The sequence below is a fragment of the Canis lupus genome, chromosome X, assembly GCF_048164855.1.
Source record: "Canis lupus baileyi chromosome X, mCanLup2.hap1, whole genome shotgun sequence".
Lineage (NCBI taxonomy): Eukaryota > Metazoa > Chordata > Mammalia > Carnivora > Canidae > Canis > Canis lupus.
The window spans coordinates 21,966,270-21,990,162 of NC_132876.1; the positions used below are offsets into that span (position 1 = coordinate 21,966,270).

Here is a 23,893-nt window from a genome sequence, read left to right on the forward strand (position 1 = left end):
GGTAACACAGCTAGAAATTTATGGATCTGGAGCCTGAATCCAGGTTTCCTGATATCCAGCTCCAGTATTCCTTCAATTATGTCCTGTTTCGTTTCTAAGCGACTGTTTCCTTTTTGTTCCTTACTCATGACTAATCTTCAAATTGGTCTAAATAATGGGCTTCAGTTTAGCATATGAGTAAAACTGAAGCATTAATAGGCAAAGTGCCTTCTTAAGGTCATCTATGGAAAGAGTCTTATATATAGCTCTTAGCTTTTCATCTTGACTTTAACTGAACTATTTTTTGGTATATGTAGATTGTTTTCCAGTTTTAAATATATGCACAATAGTTGTGTGATCTAGTGATTATAGGTGTGAAAGCTGCACCTGGGGAATGGGACTAGGGATGAAAAGTTGGCTTAAAATAATTAGCTTCTTGCCTTTTTGTTAAGAAATGTCATGTTTGATATAATTTAATTTCTTCATACTTCCTTTGCTTCCAGCCTTTTAAATATAATTCTTTGGAGGAAATTAGCAAATATTCATTTTGAATGTTGATTTCTCAGGAACAAGAGTAGCTAGAGGAAAGAGAAAGCAGAGGGGTGACTTTTCATGCTCTATAAGAGTGGGGAAACATTATTTCGTTTGGAGCTGTGAGCTAAGATTTCTTCTAAGGCATGCAAATTGTAAAGTTCTGATTTGTCAACTGCATGCTGTTTCTTTAGGCACTGATGTATGAAATCCCGAACGAATTCTCCGATGAACATACTGCTAATTGCTTCTCCACCTGCTCTCCAACCTCCTCCTCCCCACCCCCTCCACTCCCAATTCAGCCTATAAGTGTCCGTCATTGGAGATGGATGGTGACACATGCAGTAATAGCAATTCATAAAAGCCAGTTCCAGCCCTTGTCTTCAAGGCTCCTGGATTTTCCACTGCCTGCTTTTGTGTAAGTGAAGTGGATGGAAGTGCTACTGGCATCAGAATCCACCTCCCTATGCTCCGTTGTTAGAGCTCAGTTGCTCGGCTGGAGCTGAGCTAAACAGAAGCATCAGATCTAAGCTGAATTGTAACTGTTTTTTTTCCCCAATGGGGGGGTGGGTTAGGGGTAGTGTGTAGTGGGGTTTGGGGTTCTTTGGCTTTTCTTTTTGTGGAAAGAAGAGGGTAAGGGGAGAATAACTCACGGTAGGATACAACGTGAAACAGTTCCTTGAAGAGTGTCACGATGTTCCTGGTACAATATACAGGTATAGTATGTTTTATTTTATCTGAAATTTCCCTTTTGTTTCAAAGTGCATTCCTCTCTTATTTTGCCTCCAGTTTAACTGTACTGAAGGACAAATAAGGTTCTAATGAGCTAAACAAAACAGCTGCACAAACATGCCTGCCCCTTGCTATAATGTTTATAGCAGATTGCTATGTAAAATCTGGGGTTTCTGTTAAATTGATAGTCCTGATCCCTTAATTGTGCTTGCTTCTCTGCTGTATTCTTGTGTTGAATTTCTCAAGTCTTATGTCTGCAACTGGTAATGCAATATAGCCTAGAGTGTTTGCACAGAAGACACAGTGCTTTGGAAGCAAAAAGCAATTTTTAAACACTTAGTGTGTTGTATTTCTCTTGAGTTTATTAACTCTCATATTTGTCAATTGGTTGTCTAGATTTGGGATATAGTTAAGAGAAGGGAAACTTCAAATAGGAAGCATTCCAGAACACATTTATTTTGGTAAATTTATTTTTATTTCATTATTTGACCAGATTGATGAACATTATATATTATTGTTGTTTGTTCTCTTGGTAGAAAAAAAAAGTGCTGGAAACAGCAAGGCTAAAAATGCCAGCAGCAAATCATTTTGTATTGTAAAATATCATTGGACCGGAAGTGTTCCTTAAGTATTCTCTTAAGCTTTTAGAAATATATTGGTCTATAATAATGAAGAACCTGAAGACTGATCAGACATTGGTGAATGTTGTTTAAAAGGCTTCTTATATAGCAGTTAGACAGATAAGATCTGTCCAAACAAAAAAAACCTTGAGAAAGTTTCAATTTCCTGCTGAACAGAACATAAGCTTAGTTCCTACAACTATATGTTTTGATAAGTTTAAATATTATTTATTGTAAAGACTCCATTCATGCTTTATTGTCCTTAAAATACTATGCTCCTGTACTTAAGAGCTAAAAGATCATGTTCTGTTTTGATGCGTGGTTTGACAGTTGATTTCACTCCTCATTAATTGGACAGCATGCAGATGATGTGGAGAAGTGAGTGAGTGACAGTATTTCAAGGTTACGCTGAAGAGCATACAGTGAACCTTAGTGCCTGGACCAACAGCTGCTGAATTGAATTGTCTGCAATTAAAGCAACAGCAGGTTTGTGTAGTCTCCCTGCAGCCCATTTATTTGAATTTATAGCTTCAGTTTCTTCTTTGGTTAGCGGTTGGTTTGTTTCACTAAGTGGTGGAGAGTTGTGCTTGTTGGATGTTTTCTCCATACCCCAATGCATGCTTGACTCCAGAAGAGCTGTCTCTGTACATTTTTAATGTGAGAAGTTCTTATTTTTTCTCTTTGGACTAAAAAGAGAGACTACTTTGTTTACTACAGAAGCAAATAGATATATTTTCATGGAAAATATTGCTTGGTTCAATAAATAGAGGTATTACTGGTTTAAATTTCTGGCAGTGAAAAATGTTGGACTTTTTTATGCTACTGGATTACTATATCTGAGAAGAACTCCGTGCTAATAAAAGCATATATGTTAAAAAGATAGTGATATTATCTCCTTGCCATCTCTCAATTCTAGGGTGACCTAATGAATGATGTCAAACCCAACTAGGTGCCTTTTATGCCTGAATTTTATTTGCATGCTAATTATGAATACGGGTTTAATTTCCTCGTGGTTTTACTCTATTAAAAAATAACTTCTAATTACAATACAGTTGTCAGTTATTGGCTGATAGTGGATGTAGTGTAAAATATTTACACAGTGATTTCACATACGCTTGCTCAGTTTATCCTCATGACAACCTGGTGTGAGTGCAGTGGCATTATGATCTCCATTTCAGAGGTAAGAAAACTGAGACTTCCAAGATAAGTAATTGGCCTGAAGTCTTAAATCTAACAAGTGGCAGAGCCCAAACTCATAGATTAGATGATCTGATTCAAGAACCTGTGCTTTGTTTCCCCCATATACCAGGCTGCCTCACAGTTGATGGATCCAGGGTAAATTTGACTTAAGCTACTAGTCAAGAAAACTAAATATATTCATTTACTTAAAGAAAGTCTTATTTGATAGAACTCTAGAAATTTTTTCCAAACTATTTTATTTTAATACATGAGTATTTTCTAGATCAATTTTGCTGATACATAAAGAAACATTCATCTTTTGATTAACTTTACATCAATATGAATGAAGATAGAACCTTGTGAAATTTGGAGGAATTACAATGTCCAATCAAAAACATTAATGTGGAACATTTTCTTTTTAAAGTAAGCTAGTTTGTTTTTAATATTCTGCTCAATAAACATATATAGCTGTTTTCATAAAAGTATGTGTATTTTAAAATATACTGATCATGAATGTGAAGTGCTACATGTTTTCAGATTTGAATATTTTATCCAGATCAACAGAAAAAATATACAGCTAACTCAGTTTCATACTTTCCTTAGTGCTTATCTTATCTACCTATCAAAATAAAATAGACCAGATTTTTCATCTTTTTAAATTTCCAAATGATTTCTCAATTTTAAATTCAATAGTTTAAAGGGGGAAAAAACATATTTTGTGTCCCATTGAAGAAGGGACTAAAACTGTTTAAAACTATGTTATCACTTCATCTGAGCCCATATACTTGAGGAGCTCATAGTAGTTCTCTGGTAAACAGTTTTGAAAACCTCTTCAGGAAACATTCTTTTTTTAACTTTTAAAAAAATTTTTTATTGGTGTTCAATTTGCCAACATATAGAATAACACCCAGTGCTTATCCCATCAAGTGCCCCCCTCAGTGCCTGTCACCCAGTCACCCCCACCCCCCGCCCACCACCCCTAGTTCATATTCAGGAAATATTCTTGAAGCCATCATTCCTGGCTCTGGATTTATTAGACTATGCCATATTGTCGGGAAATGACTGGATGCTCATGCCGTAGACCACTCTTCTTTAGCATTTGACAATGAATATTTGAGAATGTTGTCAAGAAAATGAACCAGAGATAGAGCCGGTATTGTTATGATCTGTGAGACTCTTGGAAAAATGTTAATGGATATATTGTTTCAGAGACCATGTAATTGGAATTTACCCTTATCTAAGATGATATCTTTATACTTTAACATATCTTTAGCCAAAGCTTTTCTTATGTTGATCCTTGATAGAAAAAAGGAAAAGAGATTGATATAAAGCTCTTTTTATCATTCTTTAAACTTAAATGGAATTTGACACTTAAAAAAAATGCAGGAGGGAACTTGGGGGAATGGGTCAGGGTCAGAGGGAGGGGACTTGGGAACATGGGGTGGGTGATTAGGAGCTACATATCAAACTTGGTTTCAGGTGGCAAATTTTCTTTGCAATTGAAAGCTCTGGCTAACACCCCTCACCCCATTCCTCTTTCTGGGAACAAGCACTCTAAATATAAATTAAAAGGAGCTTATTAGGACTTTAAAAAAAGATTGTCATTTTCTGATTGGAGAAAGAAAAAGTCTTTCATCTGCAAAACAATCATTTTTTCCCTAGGTTCTTTGAGGCCAAGAGAAATTAGAGAGGGCGTAGAGTTCTAGGTTCTGGCTGTTCAGGGAGCTGAAGTTGATTGATGGATTTTTCCTTTCAGTATATCTCTGAGTATGAAGCCAGGTCTTCTGGATGGGAGTATGAGAGCTAGTGTACACCAGCCAGTGGTGTGCTGGAGCTGGCTTGCACCAGCTTATGTAAGGGGATCACTGGGATCACTAAAAATATCTGCAAATTTAAAAACTTACTCATATCTGTCTTTTTGCAAAAAACACTAAAGGTGCTCATTATGTGTAATAGATAAGGTGTGCTGTCTATGCAGGATGGTATATTGCATATGCCCTTTGGTTTGCTAAACTATACTGATCCCCATACCTTGGTACAGCACTAATGCCTTTGAGGGTTGTTGTACCTAGCACAATTAAGTATGTCCCCTATATATACACATGATAATAATAGCTAACATTTATTGAGTGCCTACTATGTACCAGACCATGTTATAAATACTTTATATGTATGAACTCATCAACTTTCACAGCATTCCAGTGAGGTAGGTAGTAGTATCTCCATTTTAAGGGTAGGAAAACTGAGACTTAGAGTTTAAGTAACCTTTCTACCAGGCCACACAATTACTAAGTAGCAGAACCAGGATTCCAACACAGGAAGTCTGTCTCCAGAACCTGTGCCTTTAACTACTATGCAATATGTTCTGTATCTTTAAGGGCACTTCACCGAAGAAGCTGTTTGCCATTGGTGTGCCACCCATAGCAGATATCTCATTGTCTGTGCTTTTGGAAGACATAGAAAGTATAGCGCTGTCTTTCTGCTTACCTGACTGTGGAAAATTCTGCTTTCTTCTGACCTTCATTGCTGGTCCTCTATTGCCAGAGTTGTGGTGGATCATTGCATCTCCAGCATCTTCTAAATACTGCTTCTAGACATGCTCTTTCTTCAGATGTTCAACTAAAACAAAATCTCATATTCCGTTGCTTCTCTCTTGATTCCCAGCTTTTGGCAAGCACAAACATTGCCAACCAGGGTGCAATTTTTGTTCCATGCAGCCAAATGACCAAATCATAGGACATCTTCCCTGCGTCTACTCTCACTCCATTTTATGCCTAGCTGTTGGGAGTGTTCTTCCTAAATGTAGATCTTGTCATATCACCTTTCTCTTCAAGCACCTACAGGCTTTGATGGTAGTGGTTTTTTTTTTTTTTGTTTTGTTTGTTTTTTTTCCCAAACAGGCCTTCAGGACCATCCATGGTCTTGTCCCAGAAACCCAGAACTCATTTCTCAACTACACAACTTTCTCTAAACCTTGTTCACTAGCCACTCTAGACCACTTCTGGGTCATGAGGTACACCTCAAAAGTTCAAGCTCATGTGCTTTCACTTCTTCCCATTCTCTACATTTTAACTACCATTCTTCCACATCTCTGACAACCCTAGAGTCACTCAACATTTAAAGTTCAGCTCCAATGACACCTTCTCCTATATTATAATACTTGTTTTTGGTCTGTCTTTCCCCACTAGACTGAGCTCTTTGAAATTAAAAAATTTATTTTAGTAGTCTTTTAGCACCTAGTCTAGTGCCTTGTACATACTTACCATTTACAAGCAATATTTAGGCCTTCAGAAATCGCACAGTTTTTCTCCTCTCCTGCTAGCTCAGGGTTTAGAGCGGTTTCCAGAGCCTGAGAGCTCCAGAAGCTGAATGGCTAGATAGCTTCTGACCTGCATTCATATTATGGAATATTCTGTCCAGAAGATTTGTTTTGTTTGTAGCATGACTGTCTTGATTTTTTTCTCTGTATTCACCTTTGCTCAGATCTACAATGTCTTGAAAGCTCCTTCTTTCACCTTTGTGGAACACTTTTGTAGAGAGACAAGGGATTGCTATGTATACATATTAATATTTACCCACACAAGAAAATGAATCAGAATGTGTAAATTGATCATTGAAATTTTTGATTCATAATCATAGTGTTTCTCAAAATGTGGTTTAGTGACTACTTGTGTCAGTATTACCTAGGACATAGGTTTTAAATGCAGATTCCTGGATCCCCATCCCAGACCTACTGACTCACTCTCTGAGTTATCTGCATTTAGCAAACTCCCCGGATGATTATTCTGTACAACTGACTTTTGAGAACCACTGTTCAAAGTCAAAAATAAAATGTTAAATACTAATCTATATTCTTTGGGAATACAAGTATTAACAACATCATGGGAAAACTGTCATTAAAATGGTTTAAATTTTTTGGTCTGACATTGGAAGTCTTAGTCTTCTGGTGTCTAACCCAGTGCTGTCCAATACAACTTTCTGTGACACTGCAATTTTCTATATCTTCATTGTCCCACAAAGCAGCCACTGGCCACATACGGCTTTTGAACACTGAAATGTGACTGCTGCAACTGAGGAACTGAATTTTTAAGTTTAGTTAAATTGAGATTTAAATAGTTACGTGTGACTATTCGATGCAATACTGGAAGTGCAGATCCAGAAAGGTTGGCTATCTAGAATGAATAATTTCCTTAGGGGTCTAGGTGGCTACAGTGATCATTGTATTGGGTGGTAATCAAACAGGAACATCATTTTCTTTGACATACAGGACATTGCATTTCTTTTTTAAAATAGTTTAAAATTGAAAAATGGCCTAAAGTGAGTTATTCTCAGAAATTATTTAACCAGTTATGATCTCAATTAAATTTGAAGGAGATCTACACTCTGCATCTCTCATCAGTACTATTTTTCTAATCATATTGGTTTGCTATTGAGAGCTGGCTGATAAGCCCTGATTTCAGAGCTTGGGATAAGAAGGTTGAATTAATCAAAGAAAGAGCTTCTGGCTTCAGTGTTTAGGTCATAGATACTTTCAGACATTTTAGCTCTCATAGACCCTTTAACCATTCTCTTTTGAATTGATCAGCCCCTTAGCCACTCATTACTCATTACTTTTCGGCTTCCATTTCTTTACCTGACAAATCTTCCTTGAACCAGTATATACCCCTTTCAGCATGATTTCATTATTTAGATAGTATTAAGACTTTGGAAGAATTTGAATCAGAAATGTATTGTAATGTCTACATAAAGAGACATAAATCAAGGTACCCTGTTTTATTGTGTGGAGTTCATCGTGTGTATTATTTGTACTTTGGTGGCTTTCTAAAATGAACCGAGTGTCAGAATCGATGGTTTTGGAAAAAAACGTGTACGTAAAATAATGTCCTTGACTGTTGCTATCTGTGACAAGTATATATATGATAAATAATTATGCCTGCCTGAACTGCCACTGTTGCCTGTATTCTCTGTACTCTTCAGTTGCTAAAAATTTTAGCACATCCTAAAATTTCCTTTTCTCCCTTCACATTCTTCACTCACTTTGGCTCTGCTATTTTCAGTGGACAGCAGACCACCCCCCACCCCACCCCCACTCTTTTTGTACCATTCAGACTCACTCCCAGAATCTATTGTTGTATCCTGCCTCACTGAACTGCCTGGAGGAGTTCAAACCTGGTGTTTTAAAGTGCCACTCGGGGCCACCCTTGAACACTCTGTAAATAGGTTCTTTTGTTTTGAGAACTAAAGAGTTAGTATCATAGCTACAGTTTTGAGAAATGCATAAAGACAAAACCCATTTGGAACTAAAGAAACTGTTTAACCCCTTGCCTCTCCCTTCCCTCTAGCAACAAACTACATCTGTAATTTTCAGTGACATTTTTACTTTATTTAGGAAGCCAGATATTTCTTTCAGTGAAAAAGTTTACTCTGATCAGGACCCTTCATAATTCAAGCCAGGGTGGAGAAGAAAGCAAATATATTTTATTTTTTATTTTTTTTGCAAATATATTTTAAAGGTATATTATAGAACTGTGCTAGGAGCTTTACATAAGTTATTTCATTTAATCCTCATTAGCCCTCTAAATAAATGTTGTCTGTGTCCCTTACCCAAAGCTGTATATACCACTAACTTGTCTCCAGCTCCGTGCCTAGACTCCAAAGCCTGCATTCCCACAGCTTTTTTACTTATACACGAACTTAGGAATGGTTGTCTTTCCTATTGTGGGGGGAGAGAGAGAGAGAGAGAGAGAGAGAGAGAGAGAGAGAAGGTTCTCAGCACTAGGGTGTTTCCTCACAAAAATCCCAGATCAGTGTAAAGTGAGAGAATGTAAAGAAAACATTCCCTGTGTTAACTCTCTACCAAATAGGAATTGGAATGTATCCAGTTAAAGTTCTGATGAAGAGGTTGTAAAGAAAGCCTTCTTTAAATTCTTTATACATTCTACTCACTGCCACTCCCATCTGCTATGCTAAATTGCTAACTCTTGCTGCTAAATATGGTTGGCAGTTTCCCAAACACTGCCCTTTGGTTTGGAGGCGGAGCCAGAACCCCAAAGAACTACAACTCTAATATGCCTTCCTGAGTCCTACAAATTTTCCCAGCTTATTCAGTGGAAGTTGTACAATTTGGATTCACCTAAACTTTTGATAAGGACTTTGAAGAATATCAAATAATTGTGACAATCCATATTTAATAAAAATTACGATAATCTGCAAGTAAGTCAGACTATTCTGGAAAAGCTTTTTGGGTGGCATATTAAATTTTTTCTTGGTTGTAAATGTCATACAAAGAGATCATCAAAAGTAAATTTGATTCATGCTTTTAAAAGTCTACAGGTGATAGGAGATAGTAAACTATTTTAAGAGCGCAATATGATCTGGCATTTAAAAAACCAATATGGTTTTGAATAACTGACATGGATATAGAGAAATAACTTCTTAGGGCAAAGTAGCGAGAATCCCTTTTTAATTGGTAATAAGACTATACCCAAGTTTCTATTCTCTGAAATTGAGATGCTTGAAATGGAAAAGAGCAATTGAAATGTTTAAAGGATCCAGGGAGAGTGGTTTATAATGGTGAGATACAAAGTAAATACAATAAAGATTTCAGCTTAAGTAGTTAGTATTGGCGCTCATGACTATTTTGAGTGATGTGAGCAATAAAGAGCACGATCTGGCAGAAAAAGGGATAAACACAGACAGAAATATGACCATTGGAGAAATGAGCCTGGGATTCCAGTAGTATCTTTCCCCCTCCCAAATAGCATTCCCTGAGTGCCCTCCTCTTGGGCCTCATGAGGCTTTTGACAAGAAGGGAAAGACATGGTCTGGAGAGAAAGGGTCTGAAGTGACAAGGGCATAATTGTTTTGTTAAACATTTACAGTTGTTTAAAATAAAAAGAACTCCCACCTAGCACAAACTCTCCAGAACTTTTCTTTGCTGGCTTCGCATCAAGACCAGATGAAGCACAAGCTGTAGAGAAGAACCTCACTCTAACATGGAATATGATCTAAGGCACTACCCTTCTTGGAACTTCTCCATGGGGATTTATTACTGGAAGTAACAGAAGGGCTATGTTAGAGCATTAGGACACAGTTCCAAGGCATGAACCCTAAGGTTGGGATTTATAGTGCAGCTCTGGTGTACTAGCTGGACAATGAGTACAATTTTGCTGCAGATGTTTTCCATTTGAGATTTTAGGTATAGGGCTTTTGTGTATGCCTAAGATATCAATGAGCCAGGATAAGTCAGGATTACTCACTTAGCTGGTACTGACTATGGGTTGCCTGTACTTTACCAGTCCAATGAGAAAGGTACTTGACTTGAAGCTGTTTAGCCATTTCTGATCCTCATGTCGCTATTGGTAAGCTACCCCTTACAGGATATTAAACTGCCTCTTGCTGTTATGAAACAGATGATGGATAATCAGCTTTTCTCACTGTATCTAAACCTTTCTTCTTCAGTATAGATTCATTCCAACTAGTTGTAAAGTGTAAAGTGGAGTAAAGGACTGCTACCCCATGAGGTTTTAAATCTAGATCATAATGGACCACCCAACAAATGATTCTACTTCATGATCCCAAGTTAAAGTTATTCACAGAGAGAAAAAGCATTGTAGAATGGAGTGCCAGTTTCTTATGACATTTGTGGATTTAGGCCAAAATATTTGAATCTTTCAGCCAAGAGGTTCATTCTGAAGCTTGAGAAGCAACTTGTAAAAATAAGCAGCCTGCATATTCTCTATCTGATGAAAGGACAAAGGATGGTAGAAAGAGAAAAGACAGTCCAGAATTATTTGTATTTATTAACTATTATCAGTATTAAGTACAACGTAGGACCCTATTCTTATTAATATTTATGAAATGCTACCCTTAAAGCTATAGACTACAAAAAGAATAATCCAGTAGATGGGCCATTGCTAAATGATTGAGCCAGAGACAGCATATAAATATTAGAAATGGCCTAGACCACAGCATCAAGTTTTATTATTTCATAAGAAATCACTGTTGGGACTTATGAATCTAGGGGGAATATGTAAGTACTCACTTATTCCTGACTAATGAGGAAATAATTAAGAATGAGAAAAAGGTTTATAGATGAAAGTTTGTAATATATGCACTTTAATAGAATCTTAGGGTTATAAGAAACCATAAAGGCTATTGAGACACGTCTCCCTCTTTTACCACATATATATATACAATCTGTTACATGAAAACATCTACTCCATCTTCAAATGGTCATCCAGTTTACGCTTGGATACTTCCAATAATTTGGCACTTTGCACTATGAGGTAGCACATTTGATCTTTGAATAGCGCGAGTTATTAAATGTTTGCATACATGAGCCAAAATACCTCTTCCTTCAGCATCCACCCAATGTTCTTACTCAGGCATAGCACTATTCACACAAACTGCAACATGATTTATATTGTGTGGTGACCCTGACTCTGCTTACCCCTTGGGGCTTATACCAAGCAAACTCACCCTGTTTCCATATGGCAACCCCTCAAATTTTGGAAACAATTATGTGCTTTCCAAGTGACTGATTTTCTCTTAATAGCTTTATTGGGGTATGATTTACATACCATACAATGAACTCATTTTAAGTATATAATTTAATTATCTTTAGCATATTCAGTGCTATGCAACCATCATCAAAAATTCAGTTTTATACCATTTCATTACTCCCCAAATAAATAAATCCTGATCCCCTTAGCCATTATCTCCCTAACTCTCCATTCCCTCCAGTCCTAGCCAGCTAATCCATCTTTCTATGGATCTGCCTATTCTGGACATTCCATATGAATGGGATCGTGTAAAATATGTGTCCCTTTGCATTTGGCTCCTTTCACTTAGCATATTTTCGAGATTCATGCATGTTGTAGCACATATCAGTACTTCATTCCTTTTTATAACTACACAGTACTCCATTACATCACTATACCACATTTTGTTTATCTACACGAGTTGATGGACATTTGGGTCATTTCCACTCGTCAACTATTTTAAATAATGCTGCTATGAGAATACATGTACAAGTTTTTGTGTGGACGTATGTGATCATTTATCTTAGGTATATACCTGGGAGTACATACGTGGTTCATATGGTAACTCTATGTCCAACTTGTTGAGGAGCCATTAAAATTGTTTTCCAAAGTGCTTGTGTAATTTTATTTTATTTTATTTTATTTTATTTTATTTTATTTTATTTTAATTTTTTTGCTTGTGTAATTTTAAAATACCACCAAACAATGAATAAGGGTTCCAGTTTGCCCACAATCTTGTCAACAGTTATTTTTATCTAATACTACTAAGGAGCCATTCTAATAGGTGTGAAGTGGTATCTCATGGTTTTGCAAATATTTTCTACCACTCTGTAGACTGCCTCTTCACTTCCATGATTTTATCATTTGCAGTACAAACATTTCTGATTTGATGAGGTCAATTAATCTATTTTTTCTTTTGTTGCTTTATGTTTTGGTGTCATACATAAGAAACCATTGCCTAACTCAAGGTCTCAAAGATTTACTCTGGTGTCTTCTAAGAGTTTTACATTTTTAGCCCTTATATATGGGTTTGTGAACCATTTTTAGTTCATTGTTGTATACAACGTGAGATCAAGATCCAACTTTATTCTTTTGCATGTGGATATCCAAACACCCCAGCACTACTTGTTGAAAAGACTTTTATTTCTCTATTGTGTAATCTTAGTGCTCTTGTCAAAAATCAATTGGTGCTAAATATAAGGGTTCACTTTTGGATACTCAATTCTGTTTCATTGTTCTATATGCCCGCCCTTATAACAGTACCACACTGTCTTGATTATTATAGTTTTATAGCAATTTTTGAAGTTGGGAAGTGGGAGTCTTCCAACCCTGTTCTTCTTTTCTTTTTAAGTTTATTTATTTATTTATTTATTTATTTATTTATTTATTTATTTATCTAGGAGAGACACAAACACACACAGAGAGAGAGAGAGAGAGAGAGAGAGAGGCAGAGACACAGGCAGAGGGAGAAGCAGGCTTCATGCAGGGAGCCCGATGTGGGACTCGATCCCAGGTCTCCAGGATCAGGCCCTGGGCTGAAGGCGGCACTAAACTGCTGAGCCACCCGGGCTGCCCTCTGTTCTTTTTTTTAAGGTTGTTTTGGTTATTCTGGGTCTCTTATATCTCCACTTGAATTTTAGAATTGTTGTGTCAGTTTCTTTAAAAAATAAAAAAAAGCCAGTTTGGATTTTGAAAGGGATTGCATTGAATCTATCTATAGAGTGAATGATGTTTTAAAAGGCACAAATGTCATTTAGAATGGGACCCCCCCAAAAAAAATAGAATGGGACCCCAGGTGGGGTGGTTCCATATACAATTTCCATATGCCCTTTCTCACTAGCAATATCACTTCAGAACTAAAGCTTATACCTTTTACAACTAATATTTTATTTCTAAAGTTGCCAGAATCCCCATGGTATAAGTAGGTAATATAAGACAACCCAAATTAAGTGTCCTGTTCAGTGACCTGCACATCTCCCACATTCAACTAGGATTATTCCTATCAGAGTGAAGAAATCAAGAAACAAAGTTGAAAGAGAAAATTGGCTAATCAGAGATGATTTCTTTTCATTAAGTCCCCTCCTGGAATGCAGGTGTCTGTGTGTGTGTGTGTGTGTGTGTGTGTGTGTGTGTGTGTTTCAACATCAGTGTCTGTGTGGGTGCTGAGTGGCTGTGTATGTGAGTATGCATGTTTCTGTTTTAATCCTTGCGCACAGATGTGCACACATGCATGTATGTGTGCAAGTATGTGTGTGTGTTCTTGTGTCTTCTGTTTTGTTTTTGCTTTTTGAACTCTAGTAATAGTACCTTTGGATAATGAAATAGAGTGTTCCAAATAAGCTTTGTGACATTTCATCCTTTTAGCTGAGCTTATTGAGATTTCAGAGTTGCACATGAATCTGACTGTTCCACCTGAAAAGGGGGTTTGTAATCTTATCTTTTGTTTCTCTGCTTTTCCCCGTATACTTTGTTCCCTTTGCTTTATACAAATTTATGCACTTGTTTCTTGATGATTAAACTGTAGCTCCCTAAGATCTCTATAGTTCAATCTTCCTCCCTACACTGCTGTGATCATCTGTCCTGCCAGCCTTGTGATACTGGTTTATGGGCCTTTGTCCTTTCTTCCCACCTCTTACTACCAGGGAGTCAGTTCTACAGAGCCTTTCTAATTCCCTCACACCCCATCCCTTATATGGTGCCAAAAGTGCTTCCCAATTACAGATGAAATAGGCCATGACAAACACTTCTTAAGCGTATGGAATATAGAAGCTAGTCCTTAAGAATGAAGAGAATTCAGTTTGTATGTTAAAGGTTAGTCAACTAGAAAGCTGTTGTTATATATTTCCTCTATCTTTTTAAAAGTTTCCCTGCCTTCCTTCCTTCTTTCTTTGCTTTTTTTTTTCATTTCTCTCATTAGCATGGTGAACATGCAGAGGTAGATTGGGAATGAAAGTAGGTAATAGTTGGCAAGTATTATTAAGTCTAAGCCAATGCTGAAATCAAGTAGAGAGAGGATATGCCATTTGGGGAAATATCAAAATATCAGGGGCTGGGGAGACATCGTTTGAGAAGATTTCTTGGAGATTATGATATGATCTTCAGTGGCTATTACATCAGCCTGAGGATCACTGAGATAAACAAAAATGACTGCTCTATCATCAATGAGCATTTTACTTTTTATTGGTCTGAAATGATTCTCTGTATCTTAACAGTTGCTTTTACCTTACAAAATAAAACAAACAAAAGAACAAATGCTGAAGACAATAGAAAATTACATAGAACAACTTCACAGATTGTTCACAATGTTTGCAATTTGCTATATCTAGGAGCCAAAGGAGGTATAGAAGCTTTTGTTCTCTCTGCAGTGAGTCTGCCTATTTTAAATTCTAGCAGATTATGTGGGAATGGGAACACCACTATCTGAAATGGGCAAATAGAAGAAAAATGATCTGGGGCCTCTCCTAGCTTCAAATTACATTTTCCAAATAATTGTACTAATTAGAGATTTTTTCCTTTTAAGATACCAATGTCCCATGAGAAGGTTAAACCTCAATCATATTTTAGCATCAATTACTTTAAGCAGATATTCAGATCAATTCTTATCTGAGGTTTCTGCCTGAGTAGTAGGCAGGTGTAAGAGAGGTGTGTGCATTTCCTTATCTTTACCTGTTTGATGATATTCTGTGAAAGGACTTTCAAAACACTTCTGTGGTAAAGAACTCAAGTGTTGGGATAGGATGAAGTTGCATGATAAAGATTAATTTTATTCTTAGTTTGTCCTTCTTCTTCACCTTTCTAAATCCTATCCAACCTACCAAACTCAAATTCTACATATCACAGAAAGCCTCCCCTTTTTCTGCCAGGCTACATTGATTTCCTCCTTTGAACTGCAACAGTATTTGCTCCCTGTACCACCCAATCCAAAGTTCAGTTTGGTATTATATCTCCTCCTATTCTTCAGTGAGTTTCTATGTGTTAAGATTGTTCTTCTACAAGACTAGTGATGTATGCATACTGTATGTGACTATCGGAAGGAAATGATTGTAAGTTCTTGAAAGACTGTGTGTTTCTTATTCTTTATTATTCTTCATGGCATATAGGATGGTATATTTAGATCCAGGGGAAAAATAAACATAACTATTTTTATAATTGAGATTTTATTTTATACTGTCATTTACCTTAAAACATGCATTTGTAAGTGGATGCTATGATTGATATGCTTCCGAAAATGGCATCAGTAACTTGCATAAGCTGGCAGCGTTCTTTCCCTGCTTTGCACTAGCCTTAGCTCATCATGGCCCTGGCCATTCCTAATGGCTAAAGCCTTGATACTGGCTCCTTCTCATAATGAATAGTGAACAATTAGAAATGCTATTTGGTAGCTTCATGAAATAGGATAGGACATGGAAGAAAATATAATCGTTCTCTCTTATTTCCCAAATTTTCACATCTGATATATGTGTATCAAATCATCATGTTGTATACATTAAACTTACACAGTGTTGTATGTCAATTATATGTCAGTCTGGGAAAAAAGATCTATACCTAATAATCTCCATAGTTGTTTCTTTGTTAAAGTTCTCGCTGTAAAAATAGAAAAAAAATTATTTAGACAAAACCATTTTTTTTCTTTACATAGACTCAAAAGGAAGAAAAAAATATACCCTTCTAGAAAGATAGAGTGGCTTTTAATTATCCTTAGCAGTTGCTAGAACAGTAAAACACAGTTGCCATTGGCAGAATGTGTGTTAAAGGGATTTATATATTTAATCATTTCCCCTCTGCTCCTCTTCACCCTTGTACTTCTTCCTTGTAACATCAAGTAGAATACAGTGCTGACAATTGTTTACCTTTCCCCCAGGTTGAAGTTTGAAATTATGAATGCTATATAACGAAATGGTGATTTTTATTCTGTCCTGGTGGTAAAAAGGGATTTGCTGATGTGTAAAATGAGACAAAGATAAATAACAAACAGATGTTCTAACAAAATGTTCATTAAATCCCTGCCTAGTGAAAGATGCTAGATTACATGTGTTCAAACTCTAAATGTGCTAGAGAATAAGGAGCTTTTATACCTTAATGCTTAATTTAGGAAAGACTATATAGCTTTCTCTGTAAAAATCATAGTAATCAGTGACGTATAGTCTCTTCATCATTTCAGAGTGGCTTGTCATGACTGTTTTACAACTTTTTTTATTGATTTTGACAGTTCCAATTATCCAAACAGACATCACCTTATTGAGAGCTTATGAAGTGAGTTTAAGTCTCCTGGATTGTAAGGCCTCATATAGGAGTTATCCAACATGTAGAAGTTAAGACTTTTCCTTGGATCATCTCCAAATAACTGTCTGCTGGGGATAGGATAGTGATTATGGGGGAGTAAGGTTGGGAAGGGGGAGCAGGAAAAATACCACCTTCACCTTGTTCCTCTCTTTCATAAAAAGTAGAAATTATAGTTCTTGGCCTAGTATATTGCTAACATCAAGGACTATCTGCTACTGGGAAGCCACTGTTCTGCTGTGCTAAGTGCTAAGCAGGTGTTTATTTCTGGTAAGTTGTAATATGTAATTGATGTTCCAAAGGTTGGAAGGAATACCCAACTTTACCTGGGGAAGAGGATAGCCCGAGAAAGTAAGTTCAAAAATAAGATTTAATCTGAATCTTGAAAAATTGAAGAAATTCACTAGAAAATCAAACAAAACCATTTCAACCAGAATGAATAGTATATGCAAAGACACAAAATCCTGAAATGATGTGAGAGACTTTAGATGAACTCCTAATGATTTGGTTTGGTTTTGTGTTTCAGTTTCTTCATCTGTAAGTTGGGCTTAATAATGACACCTGTCTTATATGGTTATAAGGACTAATGAGTTAATATATGTAATTTGGAACAGTGCCTGGCATATAAGAAGTGATTTATAAATCTTAGTTCTTATCATAATATTGAGAGTTGGAGTTTGGTATTTGGATAAGAAAGTGGATAAAAGCTAAATTGAAGTAATAAGTAGAAGGAAGGAGATTATAGATTAACACTTTGCTAAAGGATGTATATATTTTTTCTTATAGTTAATTAGAAACTATTATGGAGTTTTAAGCTGGGATTTTAAATAAGTGACCAGATTTTCATTTTAGACCACTTTGTCTGCCTTTTGAAGTATCTGGATCAGGCAGGGAGGCAAATTATTTGTGGGGAAATTGGAGCCAGAGGGATCAGTTATAAGACTATTGCAATAGACTACATAAAAGATGATGGAGGACCTAAATTAGAAGAATGTCAGTGGAAGTGGAAAGACAGGAGCAAATTCCGGAGCTATTTTATTGGGTATCACAGACTGGCAACTGACAAATATGCTTTGTTTGGCCTCTGAAGTGCCTGAATTTGAATGCTTTTATGTATTTATGTGTTTATTTATTTATCAAGTAGGCTCCATGCTGGAGCCCCACACAGGGTTTGAACTCATGATCCTGAGATCAAGACCCTAGCTGAGATCAAGAATCGGATGCATAACTGACTCAGCCACCCAGGCACCCCAAATTTGAATGCCTTTAAATGAAGCATACATTCTCTAGTTTGGTTTAGGCTTTGTTACTCCTTATTATATTACAATATTGATGTTATTTGGCCCTTTATGGGTGAGGGAGACGGAGGAGTTAAGGATGACTAGATTGGATGACTGGATGAACAAAGGTACCTTCAGCCCAGATTGGGAATTTAGGATTATGAAAGAATTTGAGAGAACACATGAATTGTGTTTTGAGTACATTATGTTGGAGATATCTACAGGATATTAATCAGAAATACATTATCTGTGGGTCAGGAGATGTCTGCATTAAAGTTAGAGATTTGAGGAAATCATTAGTTTATTAGGTGGTAGCTGAAACCTGAAAGGTTTAGGCAGATGATGTCACTCATCAAATATATTTAGAATGCTAAGAGAAGAGGACTACACTCAACAAGAAACCAGTGAAGTGGCCAGAGGGTAATACTAAGGAGCAAAGAGCTCCAAGCATAGGATAGACCTCCAAATGTATACATCTAGTGTAGATTCAATTGTAGGTTCATAGTACAGAACCATTTTGAGTGGTTTTCAACATGTGGTACATGGACCCATGGGCTCCTCAAGACTCTTTCAAGGAGTATGAGAAGTCAAAAACTATCTTCACAATAATTCTAAGATGTTATTTGCTTTCCTTTAAGTTGACATTTTCACTGCTGGTCCAAGAGCGATGGTGAGTAAAACTGCTAGTGTCTTAGCAGAAATCAAGGGACTAGCAAATTATGCTAGTTAGTAATTTTATTCTTTACCACTATACACTTATAGTTAAATCATTTTCACTTAATAACATCCTTGATAAACCAGTGAATATTCTAATTTTTAAAAATCTTGACTCTTGTATACATCTTTTTAAAACAGCTTTATTGAGGTAAAATTGATATACAAAGAACTGCATGTATTTAATATGCACAATTTGATGAGTACATATCTTTTTAATAATGTATCAAAATGGAAGGTATATATAAAGCACGTCTGATACATATTTAAGTATAATAATGTCTCCAGGTAAAGCACTTGCATGATTGAGTTGCAAACTGAACTAGCAGCTTTCTACATAGAACTCCAATTTTACTTGAAAGAACAACTAACAAACTATGGTTATGCGGACTTGGGTATCTGGCAGCCATTTTCTAAAAAATAAAGCCCAGCACTTTAAGAAAAATAGCTGACAGTATTTGTTGTCAACAGTAAAATTTAAGCTTTCAAGTGAAAATGAGAATTTTGGAATAGTTGTGTCTGCCACCATAAGCTTGAGAGTTCCTCAATATTATAGCTTTTTCTGATAAGATCAGCAGTGACATCACTAAGGTGATTTTTAAACTATTATATAATGAATGTGTCAGCATTTGGAAGATCTGCAGAACTTAGTGAAATGATCAATGCAGGATGTAAAAACATACCTGAGTAAAATATCCATAAAGTATAAGACTGGAACTTAAACAGTAGATTTTAATATAACAAATTCTAAAAGGTTCATTAATATGGATTCAGATTCCCCATTGAATTTATTATAAGAAAACTACCACTGTCAAATTTTGGTGTAGTATTAGAGAAGAATATCTACAATTATCTGAAAAGACTATTGAACTACTCCTCCATTTTCCAATTAAATATTTACCTGAGGCCAGATTTTCTTCAGATACTTTAACCAAAGAATATATCACAACAGATTGAATGCAGACATAGGCATAAGAATCCAGCTGTCTTCTAATAAACTCTCTTTATAAAGCTGTGCAAATTTGTAAAACAATGCCATTATTCTCATTGTTTTTATTTAGTTTTTGAAAATATGGTTATTTTTCATACCCATGTTATTTGTTAACATGTATTAGATTTATTGTTATATTTATTTATTTTTTAAAACATTTATTTATTTATTCATGAGAGACACAGAGAGAGAGAGAGAGAGAAGCAGAGACATAGGCAGAGGGAGAAGCAGGCTCCTTGTACAGAGCCTGATGTGGGACTCAATCCTGGATCCAGAGATCATGCCTGAGCTGAAGGCAGATGTTCAATCTCTGGAGCCACCCAGGTGTCCCAGATTTACTGTTATATTTAAATGAATAAATCAATGCTTTAAAAATATTACAGTTATAATTTCTAATATAGTAGGCATTAATAGATATAACCTATAAAATTGAAGGCTTTTTGAGATTTTCAATATTTTTTTAAAAGTATAAAGGGATCTCAATACCAACAAGTTTTGGAACTGCTGTTGTGGACTACTGAGAAAAGTGGTGGGGGCTATAAATAGTAACACATAGCCTGGACTGCTACAGGGAAACTGAGATCATGAAAAAACAATATGGAAAAATATGGCTAGGTGCCAAAGCAGGTGGCATAGACTGTAGGCACTAACCAAGGAAAAAGAAGAATGTGAGCTGAAGTGGTAAGGGATTTGTTGGGATGGGAGACCTGGGCATAGGTAGGACTTGTCAAACAAGAGTGGAGAAGACTCTCCAAGTTTGACAATCACCATGAGCCAAGTCCTTGAGGCCAAAATAAGCATAATTTGCTCTAGGAACAGTAGGAGACCATCTTGACTGGAGTAAATAATTTGCATTGGTGAATAGCAAGAAATTAGTTGAATAATATAGACTAGAGTAGATTATGGAAGGCTTTAAATGTCAGGGTGAGGAATTTTGATTTTATGGACAATGAGAAACTGTTAAAGATTTGTGGTTTAGGATGATGACATGATGAAAGTGATATTTCATGAAAATTAATCTAGAAGTAGAGTAAGAGAGATTAGAAATAGAAAGACTACAAATCAATTAGGACAATATTGTAGTCATCCATGCATAAAGCGATGAGGACCTAGTTGTGGGAATGGAAAGTAAATAATGGATACAAGAGATATTGTAAAAGCAAAATGAATAGGACTTGATTGGACTGTAGGCACTAACCAAGGAAAAAGAAGAATGTGAGCTGAAGTGGTAAGGGATTTGTTGGGATGGGAGACCTGGGCATAGGTAGGACTTGTCAAACAAGAGTGGAGAAGACTCTCCAAGTTTGACAATCACCATGAGCCAAGTCCTTGAGGCCAAAATAAGCATAATTTGCTCTAGGAACAGTAGGAGACCATCTTGACTGGAGTAAATAATTTGCATTGGTGAATAGCAAGAAATTAGTTGAATAATATAGACTAGAGTAGATTATGGAAGGCTTTAAATGTCAGGGTGAGGAATTTTGATTTTATGGACAATGAGAAACTGTTAAAGATTTGTGGTTTAGGATGATGACATGATGAAAGTGATATTTCATGAAAATTAATCTAGAAGTAGAGTAAGAGAGATTAGAAATAGAAAGACTACAAATCAATTAGGACAATATTGTAGTCATCCATGCATAAAGCGATGAGGACCTAGTTGTGGGAATGGAAAGTAAATAATGGATACAAGAGATATTGTAAAAGCAAAATGAATAGGACTTGATTGATTAGAAAGAGGAGATTAATTTTGAGACTGGATGACTGAGAGAATAGTGCTGTCATTGATGGAATATAAAAGAGCATAGAGAGACCCATTTTAAGTAGTTGGTGATGACTGGGTAATTAACTTGTTTGTTGAAAGTGTGGGATCATCCTAATGAAATATGTAAGCAAAGAGAGTCCCTAAATAGGAAGTTGGATGAGAAGTATAGAATTGAGAAATTGTATTAGAGATAATTATTGGGTTTGAGGAGATGAATGAGTTTTCTGAGGAAACAAATTATATAAATCAGAAGCCCAGGAACTAAAATGTGTGATCTAAAACTATTAGGTTTTGGGATCCCTGGGTGGCGCAGCGGTTTAGCGCCTGCCTTTGGCCCAGGGCGCGATCCTGGAGACCCGGGATCGAATCCCACGTCGGGCTCCCGGTGCATGGAGCCTGCTTCTCCCTCTGCCTGTGTCTCTGCCTCTCTCTCTCTCTGTATGTGACTATCATAAATAAATAAAAAAAAATTAAAAAAAAAATAAAACTATTAGGTTTTGATAGGGAATCAGTGAAGAAGACTGAAGAAACAATCAAAAACTATTAGAACAGAATAATATCAGATTGCAGAAGCCAAGGTAGGAAAGAGTCAAGAAGGTGATGGAAATCCACCATTTCAGATTCCACAGAGAATATATAATATATAATGTAACCTCTGTGAAAGCAGGGCTCTTTGTATTCTATGTTCTACTCAATGATGTTTCCTAAGTGTCTAGAATTATACTTGGCACATAGTATATGATGAATAAATAAATGATTGCACTTGGCTACTACTGCTAAAAGTTTTACAAACTTTTAATATATAGTTTTAAAAAGTTTTACAAACTTATAAATATAAGCATATCAGAGGAAAATAATTAATGGGCAGTATCTTCAGATACAAACCTCTGTAGATATATTGATTCTATTTGCTTATCAAGCAGTGTTATTGGAAGCTAGCAGAGTGTTGTTTAAATGCACAATAGAAATGGAGGTGGATTGTTTAGCTACTGACTTGCATGTGAAGCAGCCTGAAAGAGATAGATGATGTATGTCTATTTGCAAAACTCCACAGACTGAAACACATCTGGTACCTTACCCTCCAGTCCTGTTAGGCTGTTAGGCTGTGCTATTCATCTGTATGGGATATATTCCTTTGCTGGTGGTGTCTGATGCAGTAATCCTTCATTGAAATGCATAATCACTTTAGAATTTAAACAGTATCATAGCCGTTATGAAATTTGATTTTATCTTACATTTATTTTGGTATTCATTTGTAAGTTTTAGTTGCACGTCTTTCCAAAGCTCAGTGCTTTGGTTGGGTTGAAAAGACTATGTCCAATTTGCTGGTTAAAGTATTTTCTTTTGTTTCAGTTTTGGCGTGAGTTGCCATAGTGAACACTGGAGAAATATAGGTGAATTTACTGGAGGAAACAAATTATTTGACATTCATGGATTTCCTCACAGATGAGTTATATAGCAATGACTGGATTTTAAGTTTGGATATTTTGGTATTAGTTAATAATAATGAATTAACTGCTCTGTAACAAAATTATCCCCAAACCCAGTATGTTAAATAGCAAACATTATCTGACAATTTCTGTGGGTCAGGAATCTAGATGTAGTTTAACTGTATGCCTCTGGATCAAGATTTCTAAGGAGGCTGCAGTCAAGCTATTGGCTGAGGCTGCAATCTCATCTGATGGCTTGAATGGGTGGAGGGGGTTTGCTTTCAATCTTACGTGCATATTTTTTGGTATACCTCAGGTCCGTGCCATGTGGGCTGCTCCACAGGGCTGTCCCAGACACAACAACTGGCTACCCCAGAGAGAGTGATTCAAGAGAGTGAGGAGGAATGCCCAAGACAGAAGCAGTATCATTTTATAACCTAATCTCAGATGTGACATTCCATCACTTCAGCATATTATAATTGTTAGAAATAAGTCAATACATCCAGACCTCTTTCAAGGGGAGGAGATTAGTGGTTTGTGAATACCAAGAGGCTGAGATCATTGGGGACCAACTTAGAAGCTTCCCAACCACAGGTTTGATGACACGTATTTTACCTTCAAAATACACAGCTGAAGTTGTAGAAAGAGAAGATTCAGAGCTAAATTCAGCTATTCAGTGATGAAACCAGGTACACATTCTGTGTCCTGAAGTATGAAAATTTATATCTTCCTCTATAAAAGATAAAGAATTTTAGAAAAATACCTAAAGCTTAAATACATGTATATTAAATTATATATGATCTTATAAACACACACACACGCACGCGCAATTTTTAAAGATATACTATA

The 23,893-nt window shown here is 36.2% G+C and overlaps 1 protein-coding gene across 17 annotated transcripts in view; it reads left to right on the forward strand.

The window, feature by feature from the left end:
- The window catches only part of ENOX2 (ecto-NOX disulfide-thiol exchanger 2), a 280,754-nt gene that overhangs the window by 16,115 nt on the left and 240,746 nt on the right, over positions 1–23,893 (forward strand). For 2 of the 17 annotated variants that reach the window (XM_072816294.1, XM_072816295.1), the window contains exon 1: positions 1,089–1,226. The exons of 13 other annotated variants lie outside the window; for them this stretch is intronic. In XM_072816294.1, coding sequence (XP_072672395.1) covers positions 1,205–1,226 — 22 coding nt within the window. In that variant the 5' untranslated portion in view covers positions 1,089–1,204. Of the gene's footprint in view, positions 1–1,085; positions 1,227–2,220; positions 2,349–23,893 lie in introns of those variants that run through there. 2 more of the 17 variants (XM_072816301.1, XR_012026345.1) reach the window with 2 other exon arrangements.